At 42.1% G+C, this 19,436-nt stretch overlaps 1 protein-coding gene across 1 annotated transcript in view; it reads right to left on the reverse strand.

Annotated features, from left to right (window-relative positions):
- Positions 1 to 529: 529 nt before the first annotated feature.
- map7d1a (MAP7 domain containing 1a) overlaps positions 530 to 19,436 on the reverse strand; it is a 31,129-nt gene continuing 12,222 nt past the window's right edge. The window contains 16 exon segments of the mRNA XM_027001551.2: positions 530 to 1,062; positions 3,262 to 3,498; positions 3,899 to 3,968; positions 4,843 to 4,915; positions 5,002 to 5,052; positions 5,728 to 5,832; positions 6,796 to 6,976; positions 7,752 to 8,028; positions 8,579 to 9,237; positions 9,460 to 9,575; positions 9,859 to 10,001; positions 10,245 to 10,367; positions 12,071 to 12,175; positions 14,629 to 14,740; positions 14,976 to 15,139; positions 18,539 to 18,607. Coding sequence (XP_026857352.2) covers positions 939 to 1,062; positions 3,262 to 3,498; positions 3,899 to 3,968; positions 4,843 to 4,915; positions 5,002 to 5,052; positions 5,728 to 5,832; positions 6,796 to 6,976; positions 7,752 to 8,028; positions 8,579 to 9,237; positions 9,460 to 9,575; positions 9,859 to 10,001; positions 10,245 to 10,367; positions 12,071 to 12,175; positions 14,629 to 14,740; positions 14,976 to 15,139; positions 18,539 to 18,607 — 2,609 coding nt within the window. The 3' untranslated portion in view covers positions 530 to 938.

The raw sequence follows: 19,436 nt of genomic DNA on the forward strand, positions 1-19,436 counted from the left end.
TATTTCAGTTAAGGAGGAGTACCCAGGGATACACGTTGCAAGTTCTGCAATGCTGCTCGATTCTGGTTCCCAATTTGTAATATTATGACATTTGTACTATCATTTACAGGTAATCTTGAGGAATAAAGATGAGGCTTTATATATGCCTTTGTTTTTGTTATCTTGCTCTAAAGAAATAAACAAAATATTTTAGAAGAAATAAATGGCGTTGTTTAAAATTAAAACTAGATTTGCATTGATGTCTGAATGGAACTTGAAATCCAACATTAAGCCACTTCTGTATTAGAATCAATCCCTAACAACTGGCATGAATATATGATAAGTGATGTCTCAGTGCAGAAACCATATCCCAATCAAGTAAATTACTAAATTATTTGATTGGAAATCTGTCTCTGATAAATAGCCTGGGGGTGGGTTAATCCTACTATGTGGGTCTGTTAACAATAACATCTGTGAAACATGTTTTGAGGCTGTATGGGCCTACAGACATAGCCCAAACACCCTTTTAGAGTTGTGGACAGACATGACAGTCGCTTTGATAGTTTTATTCCACAAACCACTAGCTCCTGTACTTCAATTTACATTATTCACATACAGTTGTACCCAGTAGTTACAATTGTCCTCACATTAAATAACTAAACATTAAAAACAAAATAGCCAAAGCACTTCTCATTTAAACTCATAAGGATAAGAAGAAAAACAGCCATAAATCATTTAGTCGTCATGTGTTTATATCTTTTGCTCTGATCACGAAGCCGCATGAAGTGGTCTGCCTTAAGGTGCATGCTCAGACCACTGAGTGGGCTGTGCTAGTGACACAGATGACTCCTCGGTGGGTGGTAACACTTGGTTTACTTAAGCTTGACTTGAGCATGGCTTCTCACAGTTGCACCCTTTTGTCGATGGGAGCTTCAGATCATAGCAATGCCTAGTACAATCTAAACAGCAGTTAGTGATTGGTTTGGCACAGGTCTGGTCAGCCTGTGCTTCATCACAGACACGAGGTTCGGGAGTTGTGCAGATGGAAGATGCGCCTCCATCCAGCTGAGGCTCAGAGCACCTCTGCAGGGAACAGAAAAAGCACAGAGATGGAATTAGAAGCAAAACCATGTTTAAAGCAGATCACAAGCACTAGGCCATACTGTAGAAATCTCAAACACGGTATCATGCAACATGTTGCATTCATATGGGCTCTTATCAGGAAACAAAAACATGTTTGTGTTTTGTTAGAATATTCTGGGCCTCTGCTCTCCGTCTAATGGAAGTAATGAAGCACCAAACAGACAAAAATGCCACATGTTTTTACAAAATCATGTGCACAAACTAAATTTGTGAGATATTATATGCACAAATTATGACAAACAGCAGGAGACTTTAAGAATCCAGCGCTAACATTACAACAAGGACTGAATGTCAGCTAGGGCAGAGCAGGACAAAGCACCACATATAAATGCAGACTGAAAATGCTGGTTTATGGGAGTTGACCGCCCTGAGGTGTGACCTCCTTTGTGTTTGCTTTGGTGGTAATTTACAATCGGAGCCTGTCCGCAGTGCAGCAACTGGTGCTCTGGGCAGAAGAGAGGGGGTGGGGGCAGCTGGTAGTAATGCTGACTATTTCAGAAAGAGGAGGCCTAGAGGGCATACCAGAGCCAGGCTCCTGTTTCCAACCTTGACTGCCCGTGAGGCCAGATTAGGATACCTCACCACCCCTCTAGCAATGCAGCGCATGGCAGAGCTCCCATAGAGAATGTCTGCCAGGCTCTTTGCTCCTTTGCATCAGCTCAATGTCAGGCAGCCATCCCCATCCCAAGGGATTAAGGTACACCTGCTGTGACATCAACACCCAAGAGGACCAGGCGAAGAGACAGCTCATAGGACTCATGCCAAGGCTAACACTTCAGATATGTGGTGCCATACGGTGCCAGTGACATGGCCAGGCCTACAAACTGAACTTAAAATGTAAAAGGTTTAATGTGTACTAAGGGATCTGTCCCATGCTGCTGTTCTCGCTCTGCCTGGAGAATGTTCACACTGCAGTCTACAGTAAGCAATGGCCAACCTTAAGAATGGTACATTATGGACAGTTTCAGAGGAGATGCACATTACAGAGATGACAGCAGTTTGACACACTGCATCTGGCATCATGGCATTTCCCAACCCACATTATGTTCATCAGCAGGCAGGAAATTCTTCCTTTAGAAAACTGAACGGAATCACAGCTTAAACAAGTTCAACAAGTTGGGTTTCTCGAATAAACAGTCGTCAAGTTCCTAGGAACTGACATATCTAGGCATCGAAGTTGGGGTAGAAACACAGTCCACATCACCAACAGAACACTACAGAGAACGTTATTTCTATAGTAGCTGACGAACTTCAACTTTTGACAGGTCCTAATGATCCAATTCTTTACAGTAATCCTCAAGACCATCCTAGCTTCATCAATAACCATCTGCTTTGGATCCTCCACAACAGTGAGCCAAACTCCAACGTAAAGACAACAGAGACGCTGTAGTCTTGAGTATTTTTTTCCTATTTATTTGTGTTTATTATTTTATTTACTCCCCTTTAGTTTTAATATGTTATTTTTATCTTGATATATGTAAATAGTCTGGGTACTTGTCTGGTCTATTTAGTTACACATCAGCAATGTGCACCCTCACAAAGACAAATTCCTTGTATGTGTAACATACTTGGTTACATAAATGTTGATACTGAATGAAGCAAAACTGCTGTGAGAAAACACTGAGATTTGAAATTAATATGACATGTAAAACCATATGCCGTGTAAAGAACAATTTGGAGTCCAAATTACACATGTGACAATCAAACAAATTCTACCAATTTGAAATGTATCAGAAAACTATTCCCCGAATTGTAACAGCACAGTTTGCCTGTTTTAAAGACATAAAAGCTCTATCAGACAGAAGAACCAGTGGAGAAAAACTCTGACTCATTGACAGGGATAGTTTCATGGAAGAATGACTTGAGTCATTTTTGCACATCTGAACAGGTTTAGCTTCTTAGGGAGGATACATTCTACCTACATTTCCTACTCTAATAAGGTTAGTCTGAAAAGGTCACTTCTTCTTGACGTTAACAAAAGAAATGTTAGAAGTGTGTATAACAGCTAGATGTGTGCGTTGTCTTCTATGAAAAGTTAAGCCTACTGCCTTATTAGTAAAACACACAGACATGTGCTTCCATTCCTGTCAACCATTTATACATTGCTGAACAAAAACAAGCCAATATATCCAGTCTCACCTGCAGCATGCTGAGGCTTTATTTGGGCCTGCTTTCTTCAGAAAGGAACTCCCACCATCAAAAGCTACAATTGGCTCATCAGGTATGTTAGTGTCTGACTTCTCCTGCCCACTGCTGTTGGTGTTGTTCTGATTGGACAACTGGAAAATCTCTTTATAGGGGGATGCCTCGCCAATTGAAGACAAGCCATTCTCATGTTGGGATGGCTGAATGCCATTCATCACAAAGACTGAAGAACTGAGAACAGGAAATGGGCAAGTTGCAGTGTTTGGACAGAAACAATCCCTCAGGTACAGACACATAGAAATAGACTGGCTTTACTAAAGCAATGGTTCCCAATCCAGTCATGTACAATTTATTGTTGTATTCCAGTTTCAAAAATATCCAAGTCATTTTGAGTACCTCACTCAGATACAAAAAATATATATAGGCTGAGCTTAAGAACTGCACAGTTCTTAAGAACTGTACAGTGGACCTCTGTTTGGTTTAATAACAATCTACAAATGCAAAGTACAATTCTCTGTTTAAACACTTGAAAAATGTGTTACAAACAGACATCTTCGCACCCAAATCAAGTGCTTAAACACTGATCACTTGCTCACAGAAAGGTTTTAAAAACAAGTATATTGTTACTTGCCCCTCTTTCATGCCAGTTTGTGAATGGCTCTCCTTTTTCAGCTCTGTATTTGGATGGGAGTCACCTGATGCTGTAAGAGAAAATATCATAATGTCACTCCTATAAATGAACTCTCATTCTCTCCCTTAGCCACTTGGCTATAAGCTTGTCAAAACAATCACTCACATCATCTGGATTCATTTAACAAATTCTGAAAGCACTCACTGTACTTTCTAGTTGATGACAGATCTTGGCATACCACTTTTATTTGAAAAGAAAATGCTCAAACTATGCATCTACTCCATCCATTTTATCTATTCCATCCTCATGGACTGCAGCTATGTTTAGGTGCACCTATCCAGTGCTTGATTAGAGGAGAAGGAATGGCTCCAACTACCATGTACCATATCAGTGTCATGTAATGGATTTAGCAATGAAGCTGTGTTGCGCCCCATTCCTAAGAACTCATTTCATCAGAACTGCAATACTGATAAGATCTATAAGGTAGGAAGCATGGAGAAACTGTATGTCCTATGCAGGTCCCTGTGTGAGTTCTTTAAGACAACATGCTAAGTAAACAGGACATAATACATGTGACTCACAACACAGTAACTCAACCCTGAAGAAATACCCAAAAGACAACCCACTTGCCCATAACAGCAGATGTGTTTTATGAGGTTTGGCTATTCAGCAAACATGCAACATAATGCTGATTCCGTTACAATAGCATCTCTCATGCATAGAATTTACTGATTGTGCAACAAAGGTAAAAGACTCTTGAGCAACTAGCCTACCAACAGACACAAAATGAATTAGGACAGAAAAGGACATAATGGTAATGGGGGTTACAAATTTCCATTCAGCCCTAGAATAAATTTTTAACAATGCCAAGGACTGAGAAAGAACTTGAAAAGCTTTTTTCTAGTAATAAAAAAGGAAATGCTTTAAGCTTGTCAGTCTTTTACCTTTACTGCTCTCCAGTTCAGGTTTGGCACTTCCACCACTGACTTGCGAAGAAGGGGAAGATTGTGTGTCCTTCTGTAGAGAGAAGGGAAGTGGAAACAAAATTAGGTTAGGAGCTCAGGCCAACTTATGTGGAAAGGCATCTCCAATGAGAACCGTACCTTCTCTCCTGCGTCTGTTCTGCGTGTTCTTTTTCATATCTCCTCCAGGCGCTGGTGAAAAGGGGAAAAAAAGAATCATGAAAAGCATCCAAAGGCAATAAATAAATAAAATCAATCAGATTGCAACACTGAATGCCCTTGTCTCCTTCTCCGCAAGAGTATGTGTTTTGATACAACATGAACACAGTGCAACAATAAGTCTTCCCTAGGGACAACAGTACTGGGTTTGGAACAATAAGGCATCAAGCCAAGCTCTTTGGCAGAAACATGTGCAGACATATATAAAATCCCTCTGAAGTCCAAAAGCTGATGGGACAAAGGAACACCGAGGTGGTTCTATTGAAAGATGCTCTGTTCTAGTGGGTCTGCTGGCACTGGAGCTGGAGCTGGTGCCGGTCAGATAGAGAGGCTGCCTGTGTCTGGTAAACAGAAATGCTAGGCTCCTCGCTCTGGGGCTTAAAGCAAGCCACTGAGCGCCTTTATGGTGGTGTATCGGAGTCATACTCCCCCTGTGCCAGACCCAGTAATTAGCTGCTCTTTAGGGCTACTTCTACAAAGTCATGCCAGTCCTGTGGGAGTAAGTGGATTGATGCATCATGATGGTAATGCTCCATGTTTACACAGAACAGAAATAAACATCCCTCCTCAGTGGAGGTCTAAAGGCGATATGCCAATATTGGGGCCCAGGCCAGGGGTGCCTCTGCAAGGGGCTTCTCAGTCTCCAACCTTCTTCCTGGCCAGCCTCTCCTGCTCCTCCTTCTGGAAGTGCTTCTCCCGCTCCAGACGCTGCTTCTCTGCCTGCTCCAGTGCCCTCAGCTCAGCCTCCTCTCTCTGTAACACATGCAGTAATAACACGACAGAAATGTTGGGCTACTGCTGACCAGTGCATTTCAAAACAAACATATTCCTTTATGGGTTTCCACTACTTTAATTCCCCATGTAATGTATGTATACCTCAGATACACATAAGATTGAATTTGAGTTTATGTATTGTATTGTTCACCATGTTGAACACAAGGTGGTGCCAGTGCTGAAAAGAATAAAGACTGGCACCTCAAAGACGGCTCCATCTGCACAGATCATCCAGAGTGTAAAGGCCAACAAACATTTTATTTATGGATTTTTCTTCCTGTGCAAACTGGCAATTATAAGGTCTATGAGCAAAACACAGGCCAATTTATCCATCTGGTGCATGGTTGTGGGGTGGGGGGGGGGTGTTACACATAAAGGAGGTATGCTCTATCCTACTATTTCTGTCTTGGTTATCATGGTTAAATCCAATACAGAACAGAATGAATGCCCCACAAATGACTTGCATTAAAATTTACCCTTAAATCATTCCTATCTTAGGCAAAGTAGAGTTGGGAATGCCCAACACACTACGACAAACACAATTATTTTACTTCTTTTCAAACACATTACATACATTTATCAGATGCTCTTATCCAGAGCGACTTACAAAAGTGCTGTCAATTACTCATAGAATACATTCTAGCCAGTACAGTAGGTTAAAGTCCACAAAATGGTTGCTCAGTCTTTTTAATATAATCTGCAGTTCTGACTGTTGAGAAATAAAAGTGCATGCAGACGTCACCCAGCATTCTAGTGGCTGACTGCCACTGTGGGCACAAAGTTTTTTCCTCCTCAGAACTCTCCCCAGAGCTCCACTTGGCTGGCTTCCCTAGACTGATCTGGGACCAGCTGATGACCAGAAACTCCCCAGGCCTGTACTGAAAAATGGGGTTGAGAGAGTAGGTATAGAGTGGGCTGAAAGGCAGCAGAGGTGAACTGAACCTGTCTGTGGAGCCGCTGGTTCTCCTCCTGTTGGGCCCTCACTCTCTCCTGAGCCTCCTTCTCCTGCTGCAGACGCTGAACTTCATCCCTCAGCCTCTGCTGCTCCGCCAAGAGCTGCTCTTCCTCCTCCCTCCGCTCCCTCTCCTTTGCCTCTTGTGCTACCCGCTGCTCCTGCTCCAACCTGCCATACACACATACATACAGAAGCAATCAGTAAACTTGTATCATAATGGCATTCTTAGCACAAAGAAGAAAAAAAAAAAATCAGTCTTTTAAACAAAAAATAGGCTCGACTAGGAATGTCTCAGATTAGGCAATCTGTGCATGTTCCAGGCATTTATGTATGCAGGACATTATAAAGTGTACTCAGTGAAATGTGGGGAAACAGAGAGATTCTAAAAATAAGCGGATCCACAGTGGATATCGGGGCAGGGCCACTGTATCCTGGAACTCTCATTACACTTGTGCCAAAGGCCTGCCTGCCTCATAAACACCATCACAAACAACTGAACTGGCCTTCTTTAAACATCAACAGCTCCTCACCACAGGCAAATCACACACCACTGAAGGACAACTTATTCTGCTACATAGCACAGCTTTAATATAAGGCCTCACATGCAAACTAGTTTTTTCCTAGATCAGATTTTTTTTTAAGCACAATTTAAACTGAGCTTTATTATTATTATTATTATTATTATTATTATTATTATTATTATTATTATTATTATTATTATTATTATTATTATTATTATTATTATTATTATAACCATCATTGTGCATGCTGTTGAGAGAAAATGTGGGAGCATGCAATGCCAAATGTTCAAATCTAAACACCTGGACATGCTGTAAAGTGTGTCCTTTACTGGAACCTGAAAAAACCTTGAAAGTCATGGTATCTCATGGAAGTGTGCTGCGAGGCTAAGGCAGTGTGTGTGTTCTCAGACTCTGATGCTCACCTCTCCCTTTCCTCCTGATACCGACGCTCCTGTTCCTCCCGCTCCCTCTGCTCACGTGCCTGCCGTCTCTTCTCAGCCAGGATGCGGGCAGCCTCCTCTGGATCGTTGGTTCCAGCCATGGGCTTGGCAGGAGAATGGGATGAAGAGGTTACAGGAATGCTGGAATTGGTACGGGAGTGCTCAGAAACAAAGGACATCTCCTCCTTGACTGGAGCACTGGGGCAGGGAGGGGTGTCAGGGGCAGCAGACAAAACATCTGCAGGTACAGGAGAGGAGGCTGGATGAGAGAACAAGAGAGATATGAGAGAGTGAAAAAAGGGAGAGAGAGAGAGAGAATATTATACAAATTGAAAGTGCAAAAGAAAAACAATTCACCATTAAGTGGGAAAGGCATTCCTTAAGGCAGGGATCTGGGTCTCCTGCTGGAATGAACGGGAGCTGAGTGGTAGTTAGTAAATGGTACAGTCATTAGTATATGATTCAGTTATTACTACAGCTACCAGGGCTGGAGCAGATACAGCCATTCTCTTAACGAGCTGCCTACACTCTTGAGCCTAATTAACAGCCATATAATCCACTTGTATTGTAGCTTCTGTAACACACACACACACACACACACACACACACACACACACACACACCCCATTTATTCATTTTTGTAGCCTGTAGCTGTGTGATTAAAGTCCAATGCAGCAAACTAAATCTAATACAAAAGCTAAGAAAAGTGGATGATGTAGCCAGAACACACTGATGCAATAATGCTCCAGTAATGAAGATAATTCTAATTACAGCAGTCAGTCCAGAGCTGAGGTAAAGATAACACTCACTGCACGCATCATTTGGAATGGCTGGGTCGTTGTTGTCTTGGGCTTGCTCAGCAGAGGTGGGTGCATTGGTGTCCCCCTCCACCCAGACAGGTGTCTTGGCCCTCTTAATCTGTGCCTTCAGGGTGCTGGGGCTGGCCTTGGCTGATGAGGGTCTGAGGGAATCTGCAGGGTTGGATGAGGCAGGCCTACCTCTGGACGTGACGGGAGAGGCGGCCCTGCCTTTGGGCGTGACGGGAGAGGCGGCCCTGCCTTTGGGCGTGACGGGAGAGGCGGCCCTGCCTTTGGGCGTGACGGGAGAGGCGGCCCTGCCTTTGGGCGTGACGGGAGAGGCGGCCCTGCCTTTGGGCGTGACGGGAGAGGCCGCCCTGCCTTTGGGCGTGACGGGAGAGGCCGCCCTGCCTTTGGGCGTGACGGGAGAGGCCGCCCTGCCTTTGGGCGTGATGGGAGAGGCCGCCCTGCCTTTGGGCGTGACGGGAGAGGCCGCCCTGCCTTTGGGCGTGACGGGAGAGGCCGCCCTGCCTTTGGGCGTGACGGGAGAGGCCGCCCTGCCTTTGGGCGTGACGGGAGAGGCCGCCCTGCCTTTGGGCGTGACGGGAGAGGCCGCCCTGCCTTTGGGCGTGATGGGAGAAGATGCCTGTTGCTTCGATAAGGGGCTAGGGCTGGAAACAGGAGAGAAGGAGGCCTTAAAATATCTGCATCCCATCATGACAACTGAGTAGATGTACTTAACCTAATGATTTTAATGGTGAGTTCTTTATTCAATGTCACAGTCTTCTATGCAGTATGGTGATGACGGGTTCGTCATCACAGTTACAATATTACAAAAGGTAAAATAACAGTTAGCAAATTAGAAACGAGTCCTTCAGTTAGGTGTGCGTTACCTGGGCTCAGCTTTGCTTCTTATAGGCGGTATGGACTGTCTCTTCTTCAGCACCTTCTCTTTGGTGATGGCATTCTTCTCCTTTTCATTTTCTCGTTCCTTCTTCTTTTTATCCATCTGCCAAGAAACAAACAATAGGCACTACTGAAACAATATCAATATTATAGTCATAGGGTACTTCGTGGTGGCAGGGTTCAGCTGACCTACAGAGGCGAACACATGAATGAATATATCTATTTATTTATTTATTTGTCTATTTATTTATTTATATCATATCGCTGAGAGAACCACAAAATGAATGGGTGTTTTGTGTGTGTGTGTGTGTGTGTGTGTGTCTGTGTGTATATCTGTCTGTGAATATGTGTGTGCGTATGCGTTGAGCACAAAAAAATGAGCATACAGGCGTGGAATCTCCACGGCGTTGGCGCTGGGTGATGTCTGGCGTGCTGATCGTGACTCTCCAGCGTTCAGAGCACCGGTGTGAACGTTGGGAACATGCTGTGAGCGGACTTGCTGAAGCAGAACGAGGGCACACTGGAGACTCTAGAAGATATAGATATATACACACACATGCGCATTCATATGTTTACACACAACAGCACATGTATGCACAAACACATATTTGCAAAAAGCAAATATAAAATGTATAGAATGTTCTGTCCACTGTGGCTTTTCCTCATATGCTTCATGTTTACCATATTGGAAATGCTGCATCACAATCATTGCCTGTAAGCAGTCTTACCTGTGTGCTGACAGGCTGCAAGACCATATAAACTTGTTACTTACGGGAGTCCTTGCCGCTACTCAGCACGCTGGCTGCACTGCGACTGCGTGCCAGGAAGGACAGAGTAGGTGTCATCAGGCGGTCCACAATGCTGCTCTCCCACGGACTCAACTCTAACCTGCGTGCTGCAGAAGGAGAGAAACGTCAGCATACACACACACACACACCCACACACACACACACCAGACACATGCTTTAAAGAAATAAAGGATCAAGACCTCCTCATCCACTCTCAGTCTAAAAGGAGCCACCTTACAGTTATATACAGACACTATATAAAATCAACAGTATACTCTCACCAGGCCCTTTGTTAGAATCTCTATATTAGAAACACAATAAAAGGTGTGCAGTTCTGGTCTGTATCATGCGCTAGGCACAGTTTGTGTTAGGATTCTCTAGCCCTTAAATGGTGACAGTGACATCTGCTATGCCTGACAAACAAAAACTCCACAGCCGTACCACTACCACGTCATGCTGTGCTGAGAAGTGTCCAAACCTCAAACACCATCTGCTCAGCAATGGTCATGTGGTCTAGTGATGAACAGGCAAGAGGGTGGATGATACAGATAAAGAGGGTAGTTTGTGCACATAAAGAGATGTACTGTAGATGGTAATTGTACATAAAATGAACCCATGACATAGATGTACCTACTAAAATAGCCAGTGAGTAAAGGCTTCTAATAAAGTGTCTGGTGAATATATGTAGATTAAACTGATTCCACCACAGTTTGGGGTAAGCAAGGATGCTCACAGAGGTCAAGATGAAACATACACTGTAATATTAGCATGCTATGCTATGAATGCTACATAATAACTAGAAACAAGTGCATAACACCCAATCAATAAAAAAATAGTGAGGTCATACTCAAGATCAACAAACATTTCCCAAGGCACAGAAAAGGAAACAAAGATTAATAGTTAACTATCATAAACTAAACACATGAATCGAATGTCAGGGAGGTTGAAACAAAGAAAATGGATATCCATAAAACAGCAAGGCAAAAAAAAAAACAACAAAAAAAACAAAAAAAAAACTAAACAAAACACTTAAATAAAGTTGCCAGTGGGATCATATCAATCATACAGTATATTATATACTACAAATAATGCCAACATTTTAAGAAAGCAAGAGAAAGAAAAGAAAGATTTTGTTGTGTAGATGGGTCACCTTGGTACTGTGCAGATTTCACGGCTGTCTCAGCAGCTATATACACTCCATTTTGGTTCAACTCACTTGAATATGTTCCACTTTTTAGTTCTGGCACATGCACTACATAGACTGGCCTACTTAATGAATGAAAAAGAATTACTCTCACAAAAAGCTGCTTGGCTTGATTAACCAAGCATGAGCCATGGGCTGCACTTAAAATCATACATTATTATCATTGGGTTTAAAACATTCAATACACTGAACACAATGAAACAGGTCTGTTTATGAAATTTAGACCAGGATGAATAAAGAAAGAAAAGGAGACAGAATCAGCCACCACCAAAAATGAACCATTCAGACGATGGAGCCCCACAACAAGCAACAGGGGGGAGGTCCAACATGGAATGTGGGGGGAACGGAGCATATACAGACCGGACATGAAAATTCATACATTCACACTTGAGTATGAATGTATAAATGTCAGAATCTATCAAACTCAAGACCCATAACAGCTGGAGAGTCTGGGCAGGAAAAATGATTCAGTGATTGCCCAGAACAGGCAGGTGATTCAAGACCAAATGAAAATCATATAAAGATAAAACAAATGATAAAATGTGAGGGGAGGAATCAGAGACAGCAAGGGGGTGGAATCAAGTCTAGGGGGGGGCATGGCCTTACTTCTGCTGGGGGAGTTCCAGAGGGTGGCAGAGGATTTGGAGAGGCGCTTGTTTAGAACAGAGTCCACGTGTTTGGGCAGGTTGACCGCAGATACTGAGCATCGGCCTGTAAAAGCCAAAGAATAGCGTACACACACAACGTTGGCTCCTGCAGAGGTCTGAGGTGCTGAGGTGCCCAGCAGCAAGCCATGAAGCACACATGCATTATAAACCAATGTGGTACTCATAAATGACGGCTGCACAAAGGACCTTCTGGAAAACTTTCCAAACATACGCTTTTCATCACCACATAAAAAAACAAGAATTGACTCTTAGCTGAGACCCTGCATTCATATAAAGTAATGAAGCACCATTGACAGAAATAAAACCCTACCAGCAGTGGTTTTCAGGATATTTTACATCAACAAGAATTTGTGCACAGGAAATAACCATTACTATCAAAGCACAGTGTCATCTGGCATTTACAGGTAACATTTCATTGGCTAAGCTTTAGGCCAATGTTTATCAAGTTCGTTAGTCAAATTATTGTTACTATTTCGGTATATAATGAAATTGTTCAGGGCATGGGGGAAAAAAAAAATTTAATTACTTTGCCCATTTTCCTGAAGATAACACACTGAAAAATTAGCACAAGAGGTTGTGAGGCTCAGGAGATGTCACCACTTCAGTGGTAGAAAGGTGGTGCACTGCAGTGATTTAGCATCAGACCAGGACATTCTCCCCTCCAACTTCATCAGAGCCAAGAAACCACAGCAGTGTCCAAAATGCAGCAGCCCAGCTCACCCTGACTTAGTCCTCTTATTTTCATGTATGAGATCTGATTAACCTCTCTCCTTCTAAGCGTATCAAAGCATCCCCACAACAGGATCATGCCACCTCACTATTAGGATGAGGGCTATTGAGGAATGAGCAGTGGTAAGATTTTGAATTTTGTCCAAAGACCCCAGTTTGGCTCCTGGGACCACAAAACCTTATTCCACATTTTAGCTGGTCATTCTGATGTTTTCTGAAAAACTCCAAATGTGTTGCTGAGCTGTGATGTGGCTATTCTTCAGTAAAGGCTGCTTTCTACCCACCCTCCCATACAAGCCAGTTCTACACACAGCTCTTAATATTGTTGACTAGTTTAACTTCACTCCAGTCATTGAACTCTAACTTCAAAATGACTGCTGTGGCTTCCCTCACGAGTTTTGTGGGACAGCCTGGGTGGCATCACTTCCTCACAACTGATCCAATGGTGCTCACTGGGATATACAGACACTTATTTTATAGCTTTTGGATATTATTTTATAAACTTTGCCTCTCTCATTCCCTTGAATAGCTCTTTTGTTTTCATTTTCAGAGTTTTCCTTTCAATTCACAGTATGACCAATTAAGGGGGTATTTGATCCAGAAAAGCTGAAACCTTTAATGATTGTAGAGGCCAATTGTCCTCATTAGGGTGAAAACTTGGAGCATGCACAGCAGAGGTTGAATACTTAACCAAACAGCATTTTTCAGTTAGTAATATATCAAATATTTTCTTACATAAAACCAATATTTTTTTTAATATGATAAATTAATTCATATTGATGTTTAGCCTTTTATAAAGTAAAATATGAATATTAAGTGTCATTAAGTATGAAAATTGTGTGAAAATAAAGTAATCCAAATGAATGTGATAACTTCATGAATATTTTTCAAGGCACCCTAAGTAGTAAGAATACTAGTCATACATCATCCACTCTCATAAAGGAAGCAGAAATAAGGCTTAATTATTTCTCTGTTTTTGAGGCGTTTGAAATATTTATGCATAAATTCTGTGTGTAATTGTTTGCAGCAGAAAAACAACAACCACCCATACCACCCATCAGGTAACAAGCTAGCAGTACTGATGACTCAAACCTTGCTACGCTTCCAATATATATATATATATATATATATATATATATATATATATATATATATCTCCTTGAACCAAGTAACAAAGCTAGCTGGTTATCTACTACTGATGCATCCTGTTGTGTTGTGTGGCTGTGGTATGAATGCTAGGGATAAAGAAGAGAGCACCATCTATAAGATGAGCACAAAGGTATCCTTTCTCATGCAGTCAGTCATACTATGGCTTTTAACAGCAACATTTACTACATTTATTGCATGACCAGACTTGTGATCATCTGATTTGGAAAATACAGCTAGAGTTTGGGAGTCTTCAGCTGTTATATGTTTGTGCTCTTTCTCTTGTTTCTTTTTTGTGTGTAACAAAACAACCAATTTGAAGACACATTAAAATATGGGTTGAGTGATTCATTTGTGTTATATAACCAATACTAAATTATGGTCACAATAATTTACTTTGGCTAAAGAACCAATTTAGCAGTGATTTGTTTATTTACTTAATTTTACATTTCTGTGCTCAGTAATGTCAACAGGATTCGGCTGGTGCTTGGAACCAAATTTCCATAGCCCAGCACAAACCACCTAATACCAGATTCTTATGTGCTGTTGAAGAGAACAGTTATAACACACTCTTCAATATGATGAGGCCCTGTGAGATATTTTGCCCAGGACTCTACTCACTTTGGCTTTGACTGGAGTTGGCACTCAGCCTGCCAGCCCAGGACCATCTCTGCTGGCGAATCTCAACCCACGTCTTCTTCGCAGACCTTTGGATGGCCGCCTCATATCGTTCCTAACCACAGACAGACTCGGTTAGCAATGAACAATCTCCATGTTTTCTTACAGAGCCAATGATATCAACCAGCTGTAATAATGATGAATTGCTATGCCACAAAAATTGTCTCAGTTTCAGTTTGGATTACAGTCTGCAGTCATTACTTGTGTGGGTAGAGCATTAGTTGTGTGGGCGGAGCATTGCTTGTGTGGGTGGTCTGCGAGTCCATCTGGGCCACTGAAGCACAGCTCACCTTGTTCTTTTCCAGCTTCTGTCTCTGTCTCTCCTCCAGTGCGGCCCGCCGCCTCTCAGCCTTCAACCTCTGCTCCTCCAGCCTCCTCCTACGCTCCTGTAGCTGTTGCTCCCGCAGCTGCCTTGCCCGCTCCTCCTTTTCTAGCCACTCGGACTTCTTAGCAGCTTCACAGGGGAGAAGCAGGGAAAGGCATACACACTTAACAAGCAGCACCAGTACCTTTCTTTTCTTTTTCTGATCATGACTACACTGCATTCTCTGAGTGTCTCTCAACAGGAAATCCAGTCAAATCTCAATAAGGGACTGTAAAACTGCTCCTTTAAGTCTGTTAAGTGTCCCTTAAGTCCATCAGTGAGTCTTACAAAACAAATCTCTTTATCAGTTTTTAAACAAGGTAACAAAAACAAACAAAGGCCAAGAGTCATGAAGTGTTAAACACTATGATTCCATACACAAGGCCACATTCGCAGACCAGGCAGGGACAGGCATTTCAAGTCAAACCTGCCCTTTGATTCGCATCAAGATTTAGATAACACTAGCACATGAGAAATACAAAACAGACATTTGGTCTACCAGTAGTTTTCTTTCTCACAGTATTCAGTTGCACAGTGACACTTTTTCACATGCAGAAGCCATTATAAACCTCATGAATCACCAGTGACCAGTGTTTCATAGCTTTTAGTTATGGCACATGATGCTGTTTAAAACAAAGACCAAGAGCTGCATGGTTTTCAGTATACACTTAAATATACCCATCCACACATTGAGGGATTCTGACTTCCATACACCCTGTGCATTAGGTTTAAAGACTCACTTTTTTTTCTTATATTATCCAACGTAGCAGATGCCTGTAAAGCCCTCCATTTTCAAATGCACATACTTTTTCTATTTCTCATGGTCACATATTCATGTACTTACAGTCAAGTGTTCTAAAGGGTTATCCTAAACATATTCTAATGCTTTCTGACTGACATCGATACTACACAGCCACATCAGGTGCTTCCAGCTATTCCTAGGAACAACCATATGCCTCAGTCTGCAGAGATGTCCTGCTTGTACTATCCATGTTAGGAGGTAAATACTTTGTAAGTAGATTTAAAAAGCCACTTGTTACTATAAGCTGTCAGACTACCTAAGAGCACTTTCATATGAGGGGCTGGGAAAGTACTTTATATCTTTCCTACATGAGCAGAATTATTAAATGATAGAACACGAAAATCACACTCTGAGCACACAGGACTAGGTCTACCAGAAAACATAAACAATTAATTAAAAAATACTTTTAAAAAGTTAAGGGTGAAGTATAAAAAAATGCAATTAAAGGAGGTCTTAAAGTAGGTCATTAAGGTCTTTTGAAGCAACGCAGATGTAAAGCGATGAACCAGTAGTGGTCTGATTGGACCAGTTTCTCTCTCCATTAAGAATTCATAATCCACTACCAAGAGCTGCAGCTGGTGAATATTGAAGAAGTCTAGCTTTAGAAATGTTTCAGTTTTGTTTGTTTGTTGTCTTTCCCACATTGCCAGTATCAGAAGGAGTAGCCCCTGGCTTTGATCACACATGCACAGTCACAGATGTTTTATGCAGTGCACACTAAAATTATCCTGAAAGGATCAAATGAAAGGTTCACAGGCTGAATAAATACACCTATAAAAATATTTCAATAAATGCACCAATATGTTCTCAAGATAAAAATAACAAACAGCAAAATGTCTGTCATTGCTACCAACATCAAGCTCCATACAAACATAGAATCTAGAAATGACGTATGCACACTGCACCCATGTGGCTGGAATCAACACTATCTGCTCACAAGATATCATGATCAAGTAAACAAAACAAGAACATTGATCTGTTCCCTGCCAAATTTGACTGGTGTGAGAGTGCTTTCCAAGAGATATCTGGTAATTACACTGAACTTGTTGCAGTAACAAACAATAACAAAATGCACATACCCAAATATAATAAGCACTTTTGTGAAGAGAAGTTCCAACTGGATTTGGAGCCTGTGACCTGTACATCACCCTAAACCTAATTTATTTACTACTGACTCTCAGATGAATGGAGAAACCAGGTCCAAACTATCCCATCAACCGATGGACATTGTCTTCACATTAAATATAGCTTTTAACTTTTAAATGTAATAGTTGCCAAGATGGGTTCACTCTCAAAAGAAATTGAGTACAAGTAGCAGATTTTTTAATTCCTTCAAATTAAAAAAATGTCTACAGAGCTATGGAGCAATGTATGTCCTATTAGTCAGAGCAGATTAGCTAAATTAGGAGTTAACTGAAAATATCTATTTCCCTAACTTATGACATAGATGCTTGTGAATTTGTCATTTCTCAGGAGAGAGGTGGAAGAGATAGAGAGGTTATAGTGTTATAGTGCCACTGGAATTAACAAAATGGAAGAAGGAAAGAAGTCACATTAAAACAATTAATTGAAAGGAGGAAAGTGGCCAGGAGGAAATGGCCTCGATTGTGGACGATGCACAACATAAGTCACCACCACCACGGACACTAAAAGACTTACCTTGAAGCTGGCCTCGCTGTTCTGGGGGGGAAGTGAAAAAGAAGACAAGAGTGCCTGTCAATCATGCAAAGCAGTGTGTTGCTGTCATGTGGACAGCGAAGACCAACACGCGTGCACACACGCACACGCACACGCACACACACACGGCCAGTGAGAGATTCCCACTTAGGTCTCATAAAAAGGGCAATCACAGAAATGATGTGTGTTTAAAATGGGATGAAGTGCGAGACATCCTGACAGCTCATCTACTCCCCACTCATTTTACTCCCACATGGTGTGTGAACTTCTCTAGTACAGTCATGGACAGCAGCTGAGCTGCTACATGGCTAAGTCTGTGCTGGCTGTCCCACTGTTTATCAGTGTCCATTTCACTGTGGGCAGGATGGTTCTGGCTACTAGAACATTCTCAACCCAGCACTGAAATGTTAAAATTCCAGCAACACAACAGTGCTCAATACACTCATATTAGCACAGACTCCACTACCAGGCTGAAAAATTATGTTCAGCAACACAGAGACTATTGCCTGTAATGTCTTATAAGAAATCCTAGCTATACAATTAATAAAGTGGCCAGTGAGTGTAGGTGCGAGATAGAAGTTTCTCATAAAATGGCTGCTGAATGTCTGGTTCAATGACTGTGCATCAGCTATGGACATGTTCTTGGATTGTTGTACTATACTAGGGATGGGCTGTTGTTGCTTCTCAGTTATGAGCACACACATTCATGCTGAGACTAGCCTGATATGAGGATAGGTTGTCTCCAGCTCATGCCCACAGAAAATAGGATGATCAGTCACAGCTTTTTTTAATAACTGCAGTGACCCTGCAGGATTTTCAGTATACTTCAGCCTATTAACTCGGGGTGCTGGTGCTTCTCTACAGGTCTGGCCCAAAAACCTGTGCACACTTAGGCACTCAGCCCTGGCATACTTGCTCACAAGGCATAAGGAAGTCTTTCATTTTGGTAAACACAAGTGTTCCTGACCAGCAGGAGGCACCTTGCTCCTGAAAACCCTTTGCACACTTACCAAAATATTTGGCTCTCTGCTCTCTCCTCTCCTTTGCCAGCTTTTGCCTGTCCTCTGATTTCACCGCCTCTGTAGAGTGATAGAGAGACAGAGAGAGAGAGAGAGAGAGAGAGAGAGAGAGAGAGAGCGCAAGTGAACAAGCATACAAGACAGATACAAAGTGTGTGAGAGTGAGTCTGTGCGTGTGAGAGTGAGTGAGTGAGTGAGTGAGAGAGAGAGCGGAGTAGAGTTATTGGGCAGGTTAGCCCCAGTTTACATCTGCAGAGCTATATGACACTGGAAATTGGCACTGGAACCTGACAGCAGGAACAAAATCCATTCACACAGCTATCAGGGTCTGGGGCAATTCACACCATGTTTCCTCAGGGGAGTCAAAGATACCATATTTAAGACTAATCTGAGCATGTCTTAGAAATGCCTGAGCTAAAGTATTAAAAAATAAAAGAGAAAGGAAACACCACATCTCTAGCCAAAATGGTTTGAAAATAACAAGGCATGCTGTAAACAGAACTAAAGTTAACTTCTGTACATTCAGTTGTGACCTATAAGCTGATCCTTTTTTGTCACCAAAAGCATGCTAGAATGGAGACCATCATCCATGAGGAACAGAGTATGTGTTTCTCACATTAATTCTCAGACCTGGAAGCATTTTCTCTTATTGGTGTGATTTACATATTTTTATACTATAATCACATGGACACAGGACAGGAAAATGAACAACTTGCCATTAATGCTAGTCATATGGCTTTGGTCTAGACTAATGCTGTATGTGACCAAGTAGGCTCAGATGTCTCCAACACAGCAAATGAAGTTCCATCCAGCATCAACCCAAATTTGACACAGTGTATCCAGCAACACAAGGTCATCAGACACATCCAGATATTGCACTCCTTGGTCC

This window comes from Electrophorus electricus, chromosome 10, assembly GCF_013358815.1.
Source record: "Electrophorus electricus isolate fEleEle1 chromosome 10, fEleEle1.pri, whole genome shotgun sequence".
NCBI classification, from domain to species: domain Eukaryota; kingdom Metazoa; phylum Chordata; class Actinopteri; order Gymnotiformes; family Gymnotidae; genus Electrophorus; species Electrophorus electricus.